At 29.6% G+C, this 24,650-nt stretch overlaps 1 protein-coding gene across 4 annotated transcripts in view; it reads left to right on the top strand.

The window, feature by feature from the left end:
* Positions 1 to 24,650, top strand: part of LOC113550479 (AF4/FMR2 family member 1-like) — a 137,680-nt gene that overhangs the window by 103,433 nt on the left and 9,597 nt on the right. For 3 of the 4 annotated variants that reach the window (XM_026952343.1, XM_026952340.1, XM_026952341.1), the window contains 4 exons: positions 8,361 to 8,842; positions 18,673 to 18,814; positions 18,946 to 18,999; positions 19,089 to 19,209. In XM_026952343.1, the coding sequence (XP_026808144.1) occupies positions 8,361 to 8,842; positions 18,673 to 18,814; positions 18,946 to 18,999; positions 19,089 to 19,209 (799 nt within the window). The remainder of the gene's footprint in view (positions 1 to 8,360; positions 8,843 to 18,672; positions 18,815 to 18,945; positions 19,000 to 19,088; positions 19,210 to 24,650) is intronic. The other variant, XM_026952342.1, reaches the window with a different exon arrangement.

Consider the following 24,650-nt stretch of genomic DNA (forward strand, 5'->3'; position numbering starts at 1 on the left):
GTTTAAATAATATTATCTGTAAATTATGTTATCCGCATTATGTTGTTGTGCAGTGTACAGCGTCACGTGATGCCTCACTTCACTATAATGCTGCAAAATGATTTTTATTCGTCGATTCTAACTGACGGACCGGTATTCAGTGAGATTACGCCTGAATGTATTTTAATATTCATATGATGCAACGATAGACGAAATCATTATCGTTAATTTACTAAACAGATATCGTAAACATACGTGATTAAAAAAAAAAAGTCTCCTCCTACACTCTGATCGTGTTGTCGTGAAAATTATATTGTTAGCTTTTCACCCCTTATGTCAAATAAATCGTGAATTGTGTACACTATATTACTATAATATAATATGAGCAACCATTAACCTGCTCTTGTCTTACACATTTGTACACACGATCCCACTCGATTGCCTTATATCCGCACTGTTACAAAATTACAATGGCCTTTAATAATAATAATAATATGTTGTTGTTGTTGTTGTTGTTGTATCATCGTCTGTTTTAACTATAAACGTGTACCTATATAAGACTCATCTGCAAACGAAGCGCAACAAATTGACCGATAAGTCTACTGTGACCTCTAAAGATAAGTATTGTTAAATGTGTTTATAGATAAAAATTCGTTTTATTTTTAAGTGGTTATTTTTTCATTTCGCGTCTACAAAATTAAATGAGAAACACGTGACCTTGTCAGCGGGCTGCAACAACATTTAATGCGTAAATAATCAAAGGTCTTTCAACCCGAATAAAAAAAAGAAAAAAAAACAATGGGTAATAAAAATGTTTTCATATTTTAGGTTGAGTGATTCTTTTTTTTTATCATTTATTTAAATTCTGTTTTTGAACATTCTTTAAAAACCAAAATCGGGCGTTTCAAATATATAATTTAAAGTTTGTCCTTGTAGGGAAATTCTTCTAATCTAGTTGCAATTTAGTAATATTCTTGATTTTGTTTTGTCTTTTTGGGAAGATTTTTAAAATTTGCATTCAAAATTTATTTATTTATTTTACATCAGGTATAAAAGGTATTCCTACCTACTCCCTACTTCCTAATATTGACGAAGTAAGTACAACATTTTAATATTGCAATATATTTAAAAACTATTTGTTCAACAATTTACTCGGCGTTTAAATACTTTGTCCACTGTGAATTTTTGATGACTATTTTAATTAACTAATTTATTTTTTTTGTATACGATTGTTAATTCGTGTATTTTACTATAGCAATAAAATAATAAAGTAAACAATGACAATTTATTTTTATGATAATGTGATTAGGTAACTAACATGAAAATGTTTACCATCAGTCGTTTGTTCTGGCGTACTATGCTGATCGATTTCATTAAAATGATTTTTATTGATAATAAAAATATTATAACGCGTCGCGTATCCACCACACGTGCCACACGACACTAACGCGCCGGGTGGCAGTTTTTCTTTATGGTTCCCAAAATTAGCGTGTAAATATAGCAGATAATTTAATAAATAGAATATTAAATAGAAATTATTGAATTTAATAATCTGAGTAAAAGCTACTTGACGCGTTAGCACACGTCTCATTCGTGGCGAAACCCACAATAATTGCACCTACGGGTTGTTTATTCAAAATCTTGAATCATTCATTTTGATATTAATACCAGACGTTTTTATCGAAAATAAAAACGCGTGTCCTATAGTGTTTACGGGCATAATCGTAAGTATTTTTCACATTAGGTGCGATCAATTTCGTTTGCCCGGACAGTTTACATAGTAAATATGTATCTACTTCTTTCTGAAAATCGCGTTGAGTATACATCAAAAAAATCATAACCTGGCGGGGTTGATTATAGTAAAGTAAACATTTAGCAAATATCTTTCGTGGAATATTAGCCAATATTTAGCATTTTAATGATAACAATATTGTAAAATAATAATATTATTATAATTGTTACTATTAGTTGGAAATTAATTTTATTACGAATTACCTAAATTACAAAAAACAAGAATGATATCAAGAAATGTTCAATTATACTTTATCCAAATCCGAACAGTAGTAAATAGTAATAAACGTGTACCGTGTGTGAAAATTTATTACTCAAATCAGATATAAAAAAAACTTCTAATTTTTGAGAAGACAATTTTAAGAATCTTTGGACTTTGTTGGGATGAAGATACACCTTAATAGAGAAACCGAAAAAATTAAGAATTTAAACAATTACCAGTTCCCAAGTATTAAATGGGGTAAATTAGAGATGACTCCGATGAACTGGTCAAGTATAGAAAAAAGAAGAAACATTGCTACCTATGCCTGATTTAATGTAGTTTGCTAAAGGAAAAGAGAATTGACCAATGGGCAATGGGCCGTCCACAGGAAAGGTAGGAATACTAAGTAAAGAGCGATGTTCAAAAAGTTAAGCTTATAGAAAATGGGCAAGATTTACCAATGAATAGAGAGAATTGGTAAGAAATATGTTTGACAGTAAGAGTTTAAAGGTCGTTTAGTGAAGAAGTAGAAGATAATTGATTACTTATACTAATTATTATGTGGAGTTGACGTGGATAATTGAGTAAAGAATAGTAATTTATAATCGAATATTTTAAATGAACACAGTCTTTTCTAGTAAGTAGTAGGTGAATTATAAAGACTATTGTTCCGTATCCTTATTCATGGTGCGTATACTCCCTATCCACCAGCATCACTCATTACGATTATATTTTCTTATTAGCGTGCTTCAGACTCCTTTAGTCTCTACCTCTGAATCTTCTATGTGGTACAATAATTCAGTCGCTAGATACGCTTTACCTTATTAATTTATACTAAATTATACATATATACATTAATACTTAACTTGATATACAATATGCTCCTTATTCTTGAATCACTTGACATCCATCGCCCGGAATTAGTTTTGTTTCCTGAATTTATAATAATTTCTTAGTTATCACTTATCACCAATAATACTATTTTAGTTCAAATACACGCATTTGTAATCGCTATATACACACCATGAAACAACGTAACCAACCGTACATTATTTTTGGGTTTTCTTGCAACCAAAGAAAATTGCATAACGCCGTTGGTGTGTAACATTACCAAATAACACTGCAACAGTCTATTCTAAACTATATAGTTAACACTATTAATATACATACATGTATACATTATTGCTGCGAACGGAATGTTATTACTTATTACTTATCAGATACTATTACCAGGATTATTTATCCTGTTACTGCAACTGTCATCTTATCAACTTATCGTTATTTAATAATATTATACCGTATGCTATGCGACGTATGCGTAGTGCGTTAAATATTTACAAAGTTAAAATTATTATTATTTTAATGTTTCGTCGAGAATTTTGTTTATAATTGTTTTAATCGAATATGCACAATTCTCTAAAATATAATATAATATAATATAATATAAAAAATATAATAATATAATAATATATAATATATTACAATATAATCAATATTTGCGTAAACAATAAATATTAGAGCGACTTAAATGAAGAAAATAACCTTTGTCAATCTATTTTCACATACAAAAAAACAAAATTATTTTATTTATTTTATTTTAAAATAACATTGTATAATATACATTAGTGTGGTAAAATAATATTAATATTATATATTTGTTAGAAATGTTACAATACTTATTGTAAAATGGAAATTTTTGGATAAATTAAAAAAACTGATAAATATAATATAATAATAATATTATACATTTATACGATCATATAGTTGACATAGAGGCATTCATTAATTTATCAAAGTATTGTAAAATCTGAGTACACAAAATAAAAAGAAAAAGGTCACATAATTTCCCTCTCCTTCCCTCTTTCATGAGAATATTAAATATTCAAATATACCATGTATGGTTTTAAAAACAGTTTGGTAATTTTAAATTTCGATATTTGAATAATAATTACAATTTTTACAACTCTTTTTTTGCACCTAAAACTTTTTTAGGTGTGACATATGTATGTAGAGTGCGTAATTATATAATATGAACGCATTGTTATTCTTCACGAGGCCGGGGCGCATACAATAGATTGTCAATAATGAAAATCTGAAAAACGTTTTATTATAAATCCTCGTTTTAATAAATGCAAACAATGTTAGTTATAAATGTATTTTTTGGCTGAATATTATTTCGTCTGTTATGTTAACGATATACATTGTATTTGTGTTCGATGTAGCACGTAGGTACATGGTTGGAAGGAGTCCTGTTTCGCTTAGGTATGTAAAAAGTAAAAAGAAACGTCATACGCTGAATTTGACTATACAAAAATAGATTATTACTATGGATGGTATACTTAGTACTTGTGTCGTCGCCTTGGAAAGTAGGTAAGGTACACATAATTGTAAATGTGTCGTAATTCGTGTTGACTTTGCACAATTTATAATTATGCTATTTAATTTTACACTTTTAACACCACATTATCATTATTGTTGTCTGGCGACTTAGTGTGGTCTCAATACTCATTATTTTTATTATTGTTATATCATATATGGTTTTCGAAAATTTATCGATATTTACGATTCAATTCAAATTAACTTCACGTTATATTAATTTTTTTAATACGAGCATAATATTATTATAATCGCTCTTAGCTCTACAAAAACTAAGCGACTGCGTTCTATATAATGTTATAGTCGATATACGCAAAAACGAAAAATAGCTTTTCGAACGCCACATCGGATACAAAACGGGCTTATCGTTATTACCATGATGGTTTTCTTTTTTTTTTCAGTAAGTTATTAAGCACATGATCTATATATTATTATATATCTCAGTCACAATCGTAGTGATATATATCGATTTCGCATCGGAATTAATGATGTGCATTAATATATTAATATAATCAATTTTCTCGACGTGTATTATTAAAATTGTGTACATTTATATATTATTATGTGCAAATCACGTATAAACTAAATCACAGATTTTGCGGGCAACTGCAGATAATGCATTAACGCGTTGTTATTATATTACTGCTGCGTCGTCTCTTAAGAAATTATGAGTAAAATTAAACTAAAAAAAAATCAATTTTCTCCACCTTGTTTCTTGAATCACATCATTCAAAGCGTGGGTAGTGCATACAAGATACATTTATTATAAACAACATTGTACGTATATTGATTTAATTTGTATTACCGTTTTATTTTTCGTTAAAAAAATTTAGTACATTTAATGTATGCATTTGGATTAGGCTTAGTTTTAATATAAATATGATTATTGAACTGTACCGTATGGATTATTTGTTCTGTAATCATAATAATTATATCATTGTTTATTGAATGAACAACACATTTTAAAATAATTAATTTAATACAGCTGATTTTTTGATGCGTATTTTGTGCATACTTGCTAAATAATATTTTTTTTCGATTCAAGACTGTTTGAATAATCAATTTTTATTAGGTGTATTTATTAGAAGTCACGTCATGTTACAAATGGGTCTGTTAAAATTTATCTATATTTATATGATTATTATGATTGTATAATAAATACATAATACACACATATTAATGAATTAAAAAAGTATATTGTATAGGAAATAATGCGTTTACAATAATTAGTATTATATAATATACACATTATATATACATGTATACATGTATATGTATGCTATAAGATGGATTATTAAAAGATAGTATTATCAAAAGAAATAACTTTTTATTAGTTTTATATAATATATATACCTATGTATTATGATTCGTTTCGTCGTTGATTTTTAATGTGTTCACTATATATTTTACATTTCTTTCAATAGTTATTTCGTTTTGTTTTAATATTTCTCTTTATAATAAATATCAATGTGTTTAAATATAAGAAATGTTTTTTATGTTTAAGTTGAATAGTATTATTTTTAATGTAATTTGTATAATTATCAAAATGACATTGCACGCAACAGATATTAGCAAGAAATAGTTACATTATTATGTTCATTAATCATAAAATTATTGTTGTGCCATGGGTATTGCGTTTGTAATGTAAAAAATTAAAAGTTCTGCGCTATATCACTATTAAAAAAGTAGACATAAGTAGACTTGCATTAATTAACTAAATGTAATTTAAAATTAAATACTAGTCTACTTTTACTTATTTTTTTTAGTTTCGTAGAAATTTATTTTATGATGACTTTTTATTCATAAAATAAATTATTTAATGAATACATTAAAAATGTCGTATATTTTACAATATTGTCTATTGCTATATTTTTAGTATTTTTATATATTAACTGCAAATCCTATAATCGGGGGTGTATTATAATTTATAATGCTATATTATTTATTAATATCCTAAAAATTGTCGTTTAATAAAGTTTACAATGATATTATTAATAATAATTAGTATGAAAATAATAAATTATATTATGCTATTTCTTCAAGATAACATTTATTTAAAAAGTAGGTATGTACTTCGCGTAATTTGGTTGTTCGATGTACATTTTTTTCCTGTTGACTGACTTAATGACAAATAACTGAATTAACTTCATTTTGTACAATATTTTATGATTTCATGAATAATACCTATATGTATATTGTTTCCATTAATATGTTGTAGTACAAGTACAACATATTTTTACAATTATACTTTCGATAAATAATTGAACAATTTTAAAATTCTAAGTGGTATTGTTATAACTAATAATAACAGTTAAACATTTTTTTTCATTATTAATTTACCTACTTTGAACGGCTATTTAAGCGTTTAAATTAGCATACTACCAGTTAGAGTGTACGTATATAATATACTATATTGGACATTGGTTGTTTTATAATAATAATTAGCTAATTGTCAAAATTAATAAAACTCGTAACCTTGTCTACATTTTACTTCTTATTTAACAATGTTTACAATAACGTTACATTTCGTGAAAATAATTGAAATCTAATATAATGTATATACTATTTAGAAACAATGAATTCATTTTTTTAATTTTAACACTTATATTTATTATTTATACCTATGGAAAAAAAATAATAATAACAATAAAATTGTAGCAATATACATTCCTTTAACTTCGATTAGATTTGTCATATTTATCTTTCGTGATATAATTAGACAGTAACCATAAGTAACTCATTTATAATTATTATGAAGCTATTTTAGGATAATTATTAATTTATATAACGCATAGGTGTCGCTATTTTCAAAATCGTACTCGCAAAACAATTAAAAAGTAAATACCTATGTTTAGTTTCTAAAGTTAAATTGTTGAATAGGAAAATATAGCCATAATTGTTTAAATGAAAATAGTAATACTAAAATAATGTTATGGTTAAAATCATAAATTATTATGAAAAATAAAATTAGGATGAACACGATATGTTATGTCATAACAATTTGAATAATTAACAGTAAAATATTAGGTCAAATGTATTTCAGAGTATAGTACTATAGGTTAAACTTAATCTATTCATTATGATATTAATTGTTTGGTAAAAGCATAAAAATCTCTGTTTATACGTATTTACCTAAGGTTTTAATAACATACGGGAGTAAAGAATTATTATTTTTGGTAGGTACCTATAATACCATTTTATACAGCGAAAATAAAATAAAGGCGAATCAATATTAATATCGAATGCAAAAAAAAAAATCCTATCTAATAAAAACGAAATAGGTTAGAGTTGGTAATGTTTTAGCATTAAGCACACACTCGTTTATATTTTCTCAAAATAATTTAAAAATAATAATAATATTAATAGGAATAATTACTTCGTTGGCAGAAATTTTGTGATAAACAATACCTATTTACAATATTTATTGGTTATAGCCCCTTTATAATAATATTATAATGTATATTATTTTAATTAATTTGCACCCTCCTCGCCCTCGACCATCCTACTTACCAGTTCCCATACATATTTACACTAAATGTCATCGTCGTCCGTATAATATATCATAACGTATTATTAATATTTGTATTATTACAGGTAATACACGAGACGACGTTCTCTCCGATATTATTGTTCTCCCACCAGTTCTAGCTTTGCAATACCTGCAACCGTGTACTGTACCTACTTGGCGATATTATTTATATATATTATTGTAAAATAATAACTCGTGACGTAGAGAGAGGTATAAAAAAAAGCAATTGTAGTTGCGCCCCTCTTGTTACGTCTTGGGGCGTAGGGTTTACAGTATGGTGTTAGGGGGGATAGAGGTGATCAGGCTGTATAATACCTATACCATGTAAAAGCCACAGTAAATAGTAGTAGTAGTAGTAGTAGTAGTAGTAGTATTATATAGTAGTATTTTAGTTGTGGTGGTGGTAATGTTATAATAACGTTTCCACTGCCACCTCATCCTCCTACCACGTTCTAATTCTTTCGTTACCACCGCATGTTCCAGGTGGACGACGCTAACGACGACGAACAGAGCCAGCTGATTCAGAGTCAGTTGGGTTCGTTCGACGACGCCAAACCGTACTTGGACCTGGTGTTCAGCTGCGGAATCACCGGCATGCCGCCGAGTCCCGCTCCTCCGCCACCGCCGTCATCGTCACTGTCCGTCGCCGGAATGATGCAGCACCACCACTCGTCGACATCATCATATCCCTCCTCATCGTCGGCAGCCGTCTCTACAGCATCGGTGAAGTCGCACCATCACGCTGCTGCTGCCGCCGCCACTGTGATCGGTCAACAACAGTCATCATCCAGGAGATCCGTATCGCCCGCATCCGGCGGTGGATCTGTGGCACCCGTTGTCGCGGCGTCCTTCAAGAAACCAACTGTCACATCGCACGCCATGGCCAGGTCATCGTCGTCGTCTGGTGGCGGCAGCGGCGGCTCCTCTTCCTCGACGCACTTTCAGCCGCCTGCCAATCCGCCCAGGTACGTACCGCGACCGCAGTACGATATTATATTATATTATGATCAGTGCTTAAAATACTTGAATTGAAAAATAAATAAAAAGCGGACGCAAAAGTATAAAACAAATTTTCGTACCTGAAGATTAAAACTTCTTATTGATTAGAATATAATTATAGAAGGGGTACACTAAAATATTTTTTTAAAAAGAAGGGGTACTAAGTCCCTTACAGTATACAACCGTTATAATGTTATGTGTAATAGGTGTCACGGCCACCGTAGTCGTGACGCTTGAATATAGCTCTTAACTTTTTCATCTGGTTGGGATTTTTGATTAATTAATCGAAAAGCAAAAAATACCAACGCCGCAGCCAAAACGAACTACGCGTTCCGACTAATAGGTTGTGTATTCAATCCCACACAGGCTTACAGCACCGGTTGGGTTAATTCCGTTTTTAATTAAACTATTGTATCCGCGGAATTAATTGCATGTACACGCAAAATATGAATATAACATTATTAAATTGAATCTTATTTTGTTTGTTCCGTTTTAACATTTTCACTGGTTTTTACTACCTATTCGCTTGTCATCACCGTAATGGAGTGTTTCTAACGTTTCTTAGTATTGAACACAGTTAGATTTTTGAGCGATACTCGACGTCGTTTCGTTTTGGTGGGGGTGGTATAGTGGTGGTATTGGTATTTAAACTGTTAAGCTATATTTGTCGCAAGGAAAAACTGAAAAGGCTACATTTGACGATTTCGCAGAACCCACGTTTCTCCTTCTTAGGTCGTAATGAAAGTTTTTTTGTCAGTCTAATAGTTCACAATAATGATGTTACAGACGTTGTTGCATTAATAGGTTACCGTTATCATTTTAAATCAGATCTATTTCAACTAGCTTATTTATTAGAAAACATATAATATTATTGTAATAGACGCTCGCGGTATGAGAATTGTTCTATTTTCTAAAGGTCTCAAATTCTCGGTTTTGTTTGTATTTTATTTTTTTCGTTGTCGTGTATGCATGTGATGAAGAAATAAGTAGCAGTTCACGTGAAACGAATATGTACATGTTTTGGGTAGTATGAATTTATGATTTAATTAAATTAATTAAATAATTAGCTTATTATAGTCCTTTCTTTTTTCGTAAAACGTTTGTAACTTAATTCACGTCTATATAATATCATATTATATTAGAAAATGATTAGGTGTATTTAAATTATTAAAAACAAGGCTCAGCTACCGATATGGCGATTTTGTGTAATATTCCAATTATTTTCGTTTTGTGCATTTCAAATATTTGATATCGTATGTTTATTATATACATGCTCGTTTCATTTTTTTAAGTTTCAAATTTTTAAAAAAGTATTGAAATATCAGATAACGTAAATAACTTCTTATTATAATATAAGGATAATTTGCCTATTATTTAATTAGGTTTAGTTAAAAACCTAATTTTAAATAAAGTTAATCTTTTACTGTTTTGTTCTTCACCACAGTAAATATAATATAATAAAACTGTGGAAGTTTGCTGAAATATTTTGTAATTTTAAAATAGTAGTAATATCTAATGACTACAGACTAATGAGTTATAAATAATCATATGAAATTGCTGTAACTCGTGTTTCACAAATAAGATCTTAGAAAAGCACCATATAATTTTTTTTATAATTTGTGGTGTTCAATTTTTATATATATTTAAATAATTTAAATATTTTATTTCCCTGGACTTAAATATTATTATAAATGGACTATGGCCATTTTACGTAATTGTTGTCAGGAATGTTTTATAGTTTGATAATAAATACATATTTATTAATTTAAATTGATTGGGATCCCAAATTGTAAAAATAATTTATTTTCAGTATAGTATATTATAATTATTCATAATATGGATGATTGATCAAATAGTAATTATAGCCATAAATTGAGTGATATGTTTGAAGTATGTGTAATTAATGATTTTTAGAAAATGAATATTATGTATTAGTTAACCTAGTTTTACAAAATTTTATCTTGGACAGGTATTTTGGTATACTTTATGATAAACTGTTTTGCAACTAGGTTATTTAATTATATCGGTACACTTGTTATTAACATTAATTATGGTACATATTTAAATACAAAACTAATAGATAATAATGCAGTCGGAAAATACTTATCATTATTTTACCTATTTTTAAAATTTTAAATGTATTCATCGAGGTTAAATCAAAACTACCTGTATGCTGTGTCGCAATTGATTTAATATATTCTTATGTTTATCAAATTTCATTATTCAATAATAGATTTATTGTTATTTTGTGCATATATTATAATTGTAATTGTATTTTTCTTCTCATTATTATGCACATATTATTATCTACCTATATTATGGTTAATGGTTTAATAGCATTTTAATTTCATCTGTTGTTTTTACTATTGCTCTGATAATTTTTAGTTCAAATTGCATTAAAAATAGAAAGCCTTATCTTCGGAAGGGGCTGAACGATTTAAATTCGTTTAAAAGTTTAATTATATTTCTAAATTCCGAACACTAATCACCTTAATATATTATAATTAGTAAGTACAATTTTAATAATATACTGCACTAGGTATGTATTACGAAACTTTGATTGGACTATATACTTCAGGAGGCTAACCATCAATTCCTTAAATTTAAACACCTATTTACGATTACGGATTACTATAAATTTAGCATCGTCAAATAGAGGGGAAAAAGCAGGAAATCACTCAAGCGGTTTACGAGACTTAATAGGTAGTTTGATATTATATAATATGTATAATATAAATAAAAAAACGAACGAAGAGGACGGAAATAACCCGAAAATTTCTGTGCAGAATAGCTAAGTAAATGTTTCAAAAAGTTGTTTAAAGTACTGAATACAAAACTATTGATAAATCCAAAAGGTGGATGATGCTGCTCTACTTTGTAGTAGCAGTTTTATAACGAAATAATGTGTATATTCAACGCGGGATAAGGGGATAAAAGTGTCCAAATAATAATATAAAGAGAGGAAAAAGTATTTTTACCGAGTGAAAAAAAGCGAACAATCAATAAGCAGAAAAATGTTTCTCTTTCACTGCTGAAAAATGGGAGGGAGCAATTTTCACGTCTGAATAAGACAAACGACAACGTGTTTTAGGTAGATACATCGATTGTTTTATAACGCCGTTCGTTTCGAACCCCCTCATGCTGTGCATGGACGCCTTTTGGTTATCAACGTTTTGCATTCATCATATTAATATTCATAATATTATTATTATTATTGTTGTTATCTCGTGTAGACGAAATTAAACACTTTAAAAAAACTTGGGTCAAACTAATAGACCGGTGGCCAAAATGTTTTGTACATTATAAACATTAAATGAGAATAAAACATGTATTATTATTCAAAGTATAATAGTTGTTTAATGTTTACAATATAAAAATACTTAAGTTAAAACAATTTATGAATTTTACAAACTTTTTATTTCTTTAATTCGTTGAAATTTATATTTAAAGCTATTACCAAACGGTATAAATCGTAGCAGTTAGCACCATCTGTGGTTCACCCTTTTTCAGTTATTTATAATAATATTATTGAAAAAACCTATATTATTGTATCAATACGCGGACAAGATTAGGTTCAGGGTTGTAATATAATTTCGTATAATATTATGATATTGATGATGGTGTTGTACACTATGTGTTTTATTGGCAATCATTGAAATTTGATATTCGTCTCCCGCGAAAGATGACCACGACAACAAACACTGAGACATTGCCTGCGATGAGGACGTGTCGATACAATAAGTGTTATAAATATTGTGTGTGCGCGTCTGAAACAGCTGAGCGTTGTCGTCGATCACGTGTGCGTGCGTGTGATGCGAGCGTGACGTCATATATATATATATTTTAGCTTCGACGAATTTCCTTTCAAACAGCATTCACACAAAATAAAAACGGTATTCTATATTTATATCTATATTATATTTATTCAGTGAATACATTATATGTACATGAATCACGTATAGCATTACTTTTTAATAATTGGTATTATAGTAACTTACGTTAGGTAAGTAGGTATAATGTAATATTTATTATAATAGTAAATGATTGACTTCTGTAGTTAGATCGATGGATGTATTCTAAGTACTAGGTATATGAAACGTAAACAAGTAATGTGTAATAATTAATTGTATTGTTTACCTTTTTTACATGATAATTACATTGTGTAGTTATACTTATGGTGGTGTTAATGCTTAGTACGGCGATACTCAAATGTTGTATGTCCTACAGCCGGTTTTATAATGGATCCAGACCAAAATAATACTAAATTTAATTATATTATGTATTTATGTATCATTGTTGCATAATCATTCAAACGCTGCCGATTTTACTCGAGATACGCGACTAAGAAGAAAAAATATCTTATAAATTAATGTATCTGTATAGACGTCATAATATAATTCAAACAATCAAGTTGATCTTATTTTGGAAGGAAATTTGTATTGTAAGTAAGCTACATGGTATACCAATACCACAATTTCCGACGTTACTTTAGTGCAGCTGTTTTAGGTGGTCGAAAATTTAATATCCTTATCAAGTGAAAGCGGTTCTCTCTGTGATTGACCGCCGATCCCGCCGTTTCAGTGATAAAAACCTTGGCCCGGTTGTGGTCTACAGTGCACCGATATGGTGGCGCAGCGGTTGTTCTGTATAAGCGAAATTTAATTGTCTCGGTTAAAAAAAAATATTTTGAAAAAAAAAAATAAATTAAATTACTTCCTCACAAGTTGTATGCATTTGGTACTATGTATAGAACGACACGTAGTGTGGTTATCATAGTTACTTTTGAATAGGAATCTATAGGATCATCAAACTTGAGTGCTTTTGCTCGTGGTCTCGACGACTGTTGGATACTAAAACAACTTAGTACTGATATTCGACTAAGGTGATTACGACGGTAAAAGAATGATCATTGATAATTGTTTGTTATATTTAGTCCTTACGATTAACTAAGTTAATTATCCTGTGACGTTTATGTAGAGAAAGAATACTTTTAATTACTATAATATTATACTTATGTCGTGTGTATAGTTTTTGTTTTTATTATCTTTGCCATTTTCGTGTCACCTTATAATATTACTAAGTACATATTATTATTATTATGTAGATAAATCTGGTATATCAGACTGCAAGTACCGTGATTACACAGGAGACCAACATTTTATTTAATAAAAAAAAAATATATTTCTGAACAATATTTGCAGTGTACAATAGATTATCTTTTTTAGTTTTTAATTATTTTTTTTAACTTGATTAAATTTTAATCACGTAATAACTAAATTTTTATCCAGTTATAGCAGCTTTTATATATAATGAAAACTATTTTTTATTTTAATGGTAAGTATTAATCAATTTTCAAGTGGATGTTTTTTCTTATAAATAACGAGTTTTAGAATTTAATTTTATTCTGTTCATCTAATAAAACATAAATTTAATTTCATAAGTCACGCGCACCCGTTTTGCATAGGAAAAATCGTATATATAGTGTCTCGAGAAAAGTTTTTTCTCGTTACCGGTTTTCAAAAGTTTGCAATAATTATGCATAATATACATCATATACACACGTTCGTTCATTCTCTTTTGCTCGGTACAACGTATATATTATAATTTATCAGATCGATTTTTAAATAATATCCGCACACGAATATTATGCAACAACATAATAATAACCGCAAAACAGCTGCTACTACTATGATATATATAATATTGTATATACACTTAACTTCCTTTTATCCTAAATAACAGACGTATACAGTCATATAACGATAGGTACGGTAGACGGTGTATATACTATATACATACGTATCGATTAACGCGCGTTGTATCGTATAGTCGTCAATCGTCATATTTATCGTATAGACCAGGGGTCACCAACTAATTTCTGTGAGTATCAGTTTTTAAGTATACCAAACTTCCTGCTGTCCAAAACACTTTGAATGACTTTTTATCGTACTTCAACAATTAATAACATACATACATTTTATTTGTAAAAATTTAAGTGTGATATAAAAACTATATTATATTATATTTTATGATTATACGCGACGATCTGAGTTCGTAAAAAGGGTCTGCCAGTTAGTGACCCATGGTATAGACCACAGAATATAGATTAAATTTTTTATATGATTAATCATTAGCAGATGTATAATAAATAATTCATGTTTACTTCAAATATACAGAATTAAATAAAAAAAAAATTATCAGCAATCGCTAGAATTTCAGTCCTGTATTATGTCAATTAGGAGCCGTTCCAGGGATTGAATAACATTATGTTAGTCACTGCAGTGTATAGTCGACGGATGTCATGGGAAAGAAAAAAGTTCTATTTGAAAGTGCGTGTTGTAAACACAAAACGTTTGGTCCGCCCACTCGACCAATAAAAGATAATTTTCTTAATGATGTTAATGACGTAAACAATTATTAGGTCGAACGGGCGGTCGGAAGGGGGTTGCGAACATCCTCGGATTCGCGTCGGTTTATCGGATTTGTGGTCGTAAAATAAAAGGTGACAGCGTAGGCGTGTGATGGAACCCATTACGTTATTGGACCTTGATAAACAAGATGACATAATATAACCCCGTGTGTGCAATGGCACGCTGCACACTGTCAGACTGCAGTATTGCTCAGTTGTCATTAACCATGGTTGTAGTAGTATACTTGATGACGGTTACCTAAATAGTAATAACCACAGTGTGTATTTTATATTATCCGTCAACGCGTTAAACTATTGGAGAACAGTTGGTGATTATAATATTATCGTGCTAAGGTCGGAGTTAGATCATATTATTCGGTCGCGACCATCTCAGTAATAATAACAATAATAAGTTATATTATTCAAATACTCTCCTATCTTAGCCTGGTACACAACAGCATCATTTTTATCATTGCCTTAGCAAATTTGTGTGCACACAAGCCCGTCGGTGTATTCGATGACAATAGTTATGTGAGACAAGGCAAAGGCATCACCATCGTCTCATGTGTTGGAAGATGAGAACAATGAGAACTTTTATTGCCGCCGTAGCGGAAATGAAAACAGAAAATTAAAAAAATGATAGTTTGTTGTGTATAGGGGTTCCGATTTTCTCAGATGCACGTTCGTTGGTTGTAGTCTTAGGTATATCATTGTGTTTATTCAGCTATTGTACAGGTATTGTCGGGGCTTACGTTTTGAAATTCTAACAGCATAATAATATAATATATTAATATCGTGCTTTAAACACGCGTATGATATCGTATATAATTAATTTCTGAGCAAACATTAACTGAAGTAAAAAAATAAAAAAAATGTTCAAGTACGTACTTAATAAAATTACTGTATTTATATAGTATTTACTGACGTTATTTGGAGGACGTGTGGTGTGTAACGTCATGTTAAATGTTCGCGTATGTTATTATTTAAACTGCAGTCTATTAATTTATTGTTCTGTCGCTGTATGCGTTCGTAATAATAATAATAATAATAATAATAATTCGACTACCAAGATCGGCACGTTTTCAAAAATAACCGAGTAAACGAACGTTTTAATCGATTTTTTATTAAATAGTGTCTCCCTGGTAGTTGTACTAAGTATAAGATTAAAGCAACCTAAAAAGGCAATAAAATAATTTAAAATTCGATTGTCGAATTAATTTTTATCGTATTCGTTTTACGATAACTCGTAATTTTATATCCCGTTTGACCTCTAAATAGGGTACATTACATTGTGTATATATCCCGAGGGTAACATTAATTTTTTTCATGCAAATGTGTGTGTTGTGCATGCTACACGTGCAATATATATTATTTATCCTATAACCATGTATTGCGAATAATTCTATTTTATCCTTACAAAGAACAAGTTACTGTGTTTTATATAACAACTACTTTACTACTAGGAAATTCGTTCTACATTGGAATTCAAATTTAATTTCATCAAACTTTCTACGCTATGGTGTGCAAGTTTTTTTTATTATGTCTTATTCAAAATCGGTAACAGTAATCGTATTTTTTAAGTTTTAACTTTAATATTGCAACACATACCTACTATTATAAATCTGAGTGTGCAATGTGTATTCATTTTTTGATATTATTTTTATTCAAACCTTTGTGTATTTTATATACATAAAGGTGACTTATTTAAAAATTTTTAAAATTGTAATCACTATTTTTAAATAAAAGATACAATTCTAGGGTTTGATACATTTGTTATCCAAAACTTCTTTCGTTTTAACAATCACGTCATCGACTTAATATAATTAAATAATGATTTTGAAGTTATTATATTATTGTTCTTAGTGTCAAATGTTTCTTTTCTTATTGCTGTAATTGTTTTATTTGTTATTCATATGTAGGTAGCCCCTACTAGGTAGCCCCTAAGTGCTAAATAATTATAATTTATGATGAAATTAACATAGTTATTATTAGAAAAGATGCGATATATTTTGATATTTCACGTGATCGGATGTCAGTTTATTTTAATTGTATTATTTAAATGTGGAAAATGCGCGTAAAAAATCAGTTCAAGGCTAAGAAAATATTTTTAATTATAGTCATGTACTTTTGTTTGTTAAACATTATTAGTAGGTAATAGTCAATATATTTTAAATTAATACACATTTTTATATGACTTCTATGACATTTGCAGAGTTAATTTTGAATTAAATACTATATAAACAGCAAGTACTTGATTAACTGATAATCATTTACGCCAATTCAACACATTCGACATTACTTTATTAAAATTTCTTTATAGATAACAAACAGTAATTTTTTTGTAACTATAGCAAATGTATATTGATTTTATGCAGTGAAACGCAAAAAAAATTTGTCCACAAGTAAAATTAACTAATTCAAAATATATTTATTTAGTGATGCGCACATGTCTATATTCGAACACAATACGAGTTCCGTACATAAACGAATTTAGTGATTAAAATGTATTATTATTTATGCGAGAAGAATTAATCACGCGCACGCCAAAATCACCCAGAGAAGAGCCTCCTTTTAAACTGTACCTATAGTGAGACAGGCGTAACCTCGAACGGTTGCCAAATATCGTTTTGAAAAATTATCGCTAATTTAGGACAAAACAAGGTTGTCTGCCGGTCGGTTATTGGTTTGAATACTTACGCACGCATGCACACAAACGATATCTATGAGATAAATCGTCAAATGGATTACAATGTGTGTACATGTCGTGTTTTCGCATTATCATACATATTCGAATAAAATCGTCAGTTGCGTTGTGCGATTGTTGAATAGTCGTCGAACACGCGGGAATGACCTAATTAAAATCTAAGTAATGTTGCTCTATATGTAACTATTATTATATAAATTCAGGTTATGACTACGCCGAAATTATGAACGCTTAAATTTACTTAGTCGTGGACAGTTTTTCTAAAAAGTTCTGTATCACTATACCCGTCTTTAGCTCAATCGTGCAGTTACCTGTATTATATAAAACTACAAATGTTGTTTACGATACTTATGTCATGCTTCAGAATATCTGAGAAGTTTGATGTCTAAAGGTCAAAGCATCTCTGTATACGATAATAATAATGACAGCGGTTTTTGTGCGAATTGAACACATCGTTCGCGACGACCTTCAGTGGCGTATGTTTGGTGAAAAATAACCCAAGTCACACGTGTCTTACAGTTTTATATTATATTTATGTGTCGTATTTTATGACTAACTTAGGTTAACGTTATTGCTTTTAAATGTAACATTACAATATGCAGTTGAAATCCGTCGTCGCCTTCTTTAAAATGAAAACATGTTACAGAACAGTGTATTATAATGGATTTTCCTTTATTTTACAGAAACAGTAACTTTTTGAAACCTGGTGAAATGAAACCACCCTACTCGATGAGCCGATCGACGAGCAGCAGCATGAGAAGTAGCCATTCTTCGCACCACAGGCCCACACACAAACCCAATCTTGCCATATCAAATGTAAAGAATGTAAATTGGTTTATATATAGTCTTATGTCCTATCTTAAATGCAATGCAGTTAATCTCTTCTCGCATATTTAACGACGCCGTAGCAAATAGTCTGTATATTAATAAATATATATATTTTTTGATTTTTGCAGAGTCATAATTCAAACGATACCAACACGCCCAGCACGATTGAAGACATTCTAAACGTGAGTAATTGTGTTTTATATAATATTATTGTATTAAGTACATCGCTCAGTATCGTCTTACGTGACGTCTGTTCGTTATATGATTACAGGAAATGACCGTTGGTCTTCCACTCGTGTCGGACATTGCGGAAACGCCAAGGGTCTCGATTGTCGATTCCAAGTACACCGCCGATGGAAAGGTGGAACCACAGCAAAGGATGAGCCCCAAAGGTTAGTACATGCACATATTATAGTATAAACGTTTACATAATATTTGTTCGCGATCTGTCACTGCGATTATCTACCAAAACAGGTACCGCCGTTATGATTCTGCATGTAGTTACAACTATACTGTGATCTACACGTAGGTACGTCTTATAGAAAACCTAACTGAAACGACCATCCGGAGGAAATTGATGGAGTGCACCTTGCGTGTTTCCAATTATTTCGATATCTCTCTTACGGATTTCTCCTCTGTCTTTATTCTGGATAAAACTTAGCGTTTTTGAAAATCATTCCCGATTATTATTATCGACTAGACCTAGATTTTTCTAGGTTATTATTTTTTTGTGTTTTACAATCGATCAATTATTATTTTAACATCATTAACTCAATTTTCTTCGTTTGCTGGTTACTACTCGTCAAATATTGTCGTTATCATTCGGAGTGCGGTATACTTACGGTGCCAGCTTTTTGTATCAATATAATAATACTAATATTGCTATTAATCCCGTCCAAGTAATTTGTTATACACACATACGACAGAGTTAGAAAACAATGTAATTTACTTGAATTTAATTGTGTCTGTTGTTTAAGGTATTTCGAGGGTTTATCGTCGTTGTCATTCACGTTATATTATGTTCATACATAAAAGATAAATTCTACTGACATCCACCGTAACTCTTCCACTCGAATTTTAGTAGTAAAACAGTAGTATCACTGATAGTAGATGTAGATTGTTGAGTCTTATATATGCTTATTTAGTTTTATTTCAAACTTAATAAACTAAAATAATAATAAAATATTGTGTGTATACGTAATTATTATAGTATATATAATACGAGTGCTTGTCATCGGCAATCATATATGTTGCAGTGGTTTAGTGACTAAAAAATGTTGTTAATTTTTTATATTTTCCATCAAACAAGACGTAATTTTGGTAATTATAAGATTGGAGTATATATTTTTTTCTTTTCTTCTGTACTTTAAAATTTAAGTTTTTTTTTGTATTCTTTTCGCCAACGTAAATACACATACTCACATATTACATTATATTTATAGACTTGCGTAAGGTGTATCCTGAAGTGGGTGTCCATCGTGTGACCCCCCTCATCTCGCTTCATATAGTTACGGCGTCGCCGTTGTCATTGTCACCACATTATTGACCTACCTGACGCCTTTTCGCTTTAGCCCACGTCACTGTTGTCCCGTTGAATTTTATTAATTTAAATTTATTTCTCAAATTTATTCCCCATACTATCTATAACCATACAATCTAAATAATTTTATTTTTATTTTGTTTATAATTTATATTTTCTTAGTTACAATTTTAATTTTGCAAATTAAATAAAATATTTTAACTAACGAAACTAATTATTAAATAAAATTTAAAATAAGCAATTCATACAAATATAAAATTCCTTATTTCGTGAGTGTAATTGCATTGCATTTTTTTTGTCAATGTTAGTATTTTAATGTTATATTACTATACACTGTATAGTATACAGTATAATATATTATTCAATTATTGTGCCTCGCCTATATTAAAAGCACGTCATCGCTGTCACCCAGTTTTCGTGGATAGTGTATTTCACTTTGCGCTGTATGTTATATTATTATGATTTATTATTATTATTATTGAATTTCAAAAATTTTCTTCTGTTCGTCTTGACCTTAACGATAAGGGCTTTGCAATTTGTTTAAAAACACACGTGTGCTTCAGCTGATAACAGTTGCGGGCTTCGATATGTGGGGTTGTGGGCAAAACTCATTTGGATCATAACAAGGGGTGTTGTTCAGTCAAAACTCACAAAATATGTGTGTAGTATACTAGTATGCACGAAAAAAGAAAATTATCAATCCGTAAGATAAAAAGTAAATCTATAAATAAATCGGCTTGTTCAATTCTTTGGGGAGAGGTGTATAATATGTATATATACAATACATATATGTATGTTCACGGTGGAGAAGTTTCTCTTGGTACGCATACGCATATGTATGTGTATATATATATATACGAATATATTATATATTTTTGTTTATGTATAAGTAATTGTTATATTATGATTGAAGAATTTCGTCCGTTTTTCTTAATATTGATTTCTTTACTCAAAGCCAATTATTAGTTGCTACCTTTTCAATCAACGTTAGTGTTTAATTATATTTATACGTGTACTGTAGAGTGTGTACAGTAATTATTGTAATAATGTCGTTATAATAATATATACTACCGTATACCTTATGTGTAAAAAACTTTTTGGGTCGTTGTTGGTCGCGGCCCCAATTTAACTTTCAAACGTGATTACTCACAAATAAGGTCTTCTGTTTCCTAGTCACAGTCTATAGAATTTTGAATAAAATTTTTTTATATGTTTATTATGATTAATAAAAACAACTAGGTCAAATTGTTGTCAGACTATACATATATTAATATAGTTAGGTAGATTACTTTGGTATAGGTGTGGATAGGATTGTAATGGCGGTGGTCGTAAAATAGTCACCGTCGTTAAAATATTTAAATTTTCTTTTTCCTCAGAAAAGTACGCCATGACTAAATAAAAAAAAAAAGAATCTTCCCCGCCACCTCTGACAACATACCGTCACCGGGAACGATACTTTGTCGCAAGGGGTTGCTTACGAAATACGCACCATTATAATACGCTTCATATCTACGCTATTTTTATTATATTATTACTTTTTCGTATAGCGGGCGCCCTCTGTGTACGTAGTAAAAATATCGACGGCGTCACGTGTTTTTGGCGGATCGTTTGGAATGGCGTGGTGTGGTGGGCTGTCTCTTTGCCGGGGTGGCGTCCACCTCACCCCTCCCGCCCAGTACGTATTTCTCTCTCAACAAGAATAATGTATAATAATATTGTACCAACCGTTCGCCTTTATAATGCTTCATTTACCCCTTACTTACTTGTACAACATGTTTTTTTTAACGCCAATAATGCTGTGACATTGTGATTTTGTTTCCGCCGAAGATATTCACACGCATTCTGTCCGGTTCGTCCCGATTATACATTTATACGAATATCTCACTAGTGATTACAGTTTATACTGTACCCTTTTCCGGAATATCTGTCACGTCTTTTCGTTACGTATTCGGTTGATGATTGTGTACCATTGCCGCCTGCCTGAAGCCGCTGATTCGCGATTTCATGTTAAAAATATACCGCCCTGTTCACTGAGACTAAACGCTTGATATTTTAATCCACGGACTAGGTACACACTAACAACAACTTGCTACTTACATTCGCCTTACTTGGAGTCCATCGAGTATCATTTGTTTTCGGTCGAATTCTTAAAATAGTTATCTCTATGTATTATATACACGGAACGAGTTGCCAAAATAATAATACGATTCCTTCGCCTCGCCTTTGTGCATAATGAACGTGACGTTTTCTCACATTTAATTTCGCTGTAGTGTCGGTGATATTACATTTTTTTTTATTATTATTATTTTAGTCGTCGTGTAAAATATTGTGCGTGTGCCAATGTTCTTTGATAGCTTCTTTCTTTGTTGTCTTGAAAAAATACCATTTAAAGGATTAAACCTAGAGATATATTATAATAATGAGGTATTGAATTTCATGTGCATCCAATGTTTTGCTGTTAATAAAAATGTGACGTACAAATGACGTAAAGTTACCCGTTCCTATGTTTTTTCCAAGGTTAGAATATGTACTTCTATTAAATATTGTCTTATCGTTGTTTTCAACCTTTTTAAATACCTACATCATTTTATCCATAAAATCAATGGACGTAATGTGTTTGGGCGAGTTTCTTATGTGTTTGTAATGTGTTAAATGTTTTATTACTAGACCGGAAACATTGACTAATATTTATAGATTTATCATTTATCAAATGGTTTTTTATAAGGTTGTAAAAGATTATTAAGAAATATCAGATGCTGTACGTTTGTACTCCACTATTGCCTATTGAAAATGTAACATCAATTAGTGTAATTAGTTTATTATAGTTATTACATATAGGTAGTGTATCAAATATGGATTCAAGACACCCGAATGTAAATCAAGTAATTGATGAATTACATCAAATTAAAATTTAAAAAAGTGCTCAATATTTTTTTTTTTTACTAATTTCTTACAATATTTATTAACAGTTTTATTAGATCATAGAAGCATATACATGTGAATATATTTACAAAGTTGGGATCGGTACATCAGTTCCTGTTAGATGAAATAATACGATTTATATTAGTTTGCTGATTTATAATTAAAAAACCAATATATGTATTGTATTAATAATGATTTAAATAATATGATTAAACTTAATTCGTAAATTTTGATAAAAATAAACTAAATTTTTAATCACGTAGATGGAATTCGACGGTATTATAATTTATAGCATAATACAAAAAATCGTTCAATATTTTTATATTATTCGTTTTAAATTAATTGAAATTTTTACAAATTCAAACGGTCTAAATTCTAATATACTTACCATACATTATAAATATTTATAATTTTATTAATGACTCGATAACATTAAAATACTAAAACGTATATATATATATACATAAATAGAGTATATAAATAGAATCAAACGTATTGATGTGCCAAGTATAAAATATTGTAATCCACATTTCTATTTACTACATTGGTAATATAATATGCACCTATTGATGTTTACCCTTAGGTAGGGCTTATGGGCTTAAGAGTTCGGAAGAGTCCATTTAAATTAAAGTACCATGGTTGCCTCAATCTTTCGTGTTTTTGAAATATTTATAATTATTGATTATTATTAATTGTTAATTATTTTCAAATTAATACTTTAAAATAAACAAAGCAATTTAATGCATGTATATAATATATATTATGTAAATTTTAATTCGTTGTATTGTCGAATTTTACATTACGTTATAAGCAATTCATAAAATGACACATTTCATATGAATTTAATGAAGGTAAAACCTGAGTATAATTTACTAATCACAACGAATTGTTCAACTGTTCAACTTCAGATATCACAAGCTTGTATGTGTACAAAACAACAGAACAATAGACACAATAATACACACACAGACAGAGAGTATACTTATTATATCCCAATACACATTAGCGTACGATACTGACTTTAGTTATATATTATAATAGTTAATGTTAAGTATTTTATTTAGAGTTGTTAAATATTGTGTTGGTGACTCAGGGATAAGTGGTTATTTTAATTCAAACTATTGAACTTTTATAATGAATACTACCTGGTGTCGAAAGATATTAATCGTGATATTGATGCTGCAAGTCTTGAATATTTATATTTAAATTCTTACATTGCCGGGATTTTTGGTTGAATAACTATTTGGTGAAATACATCCTAGTAGTTGGAATATATATATTTACATTACAATTTATACTACACATTATCTTTGTAGATACGTTTTAAATATAGATTACCTACTAGTTAAAACTATGCTAATATAGTTCTAT

This window comes from Rhopalosiphum maidis, chromosome 1, assembly GCF_003676215.2.
Source record: "Rhopalosiphum maidis isolate BTI-1 chromosome 1, ASM367621v3, whole genome shotgun sequence".
NCBI classification, from domain to species: Eukaryota; Metazoa; Arthropoda; class Insecta; order Hemiptera; family Aphididae; genus Rhopalosiphum; species Rhopalosiphum maidis.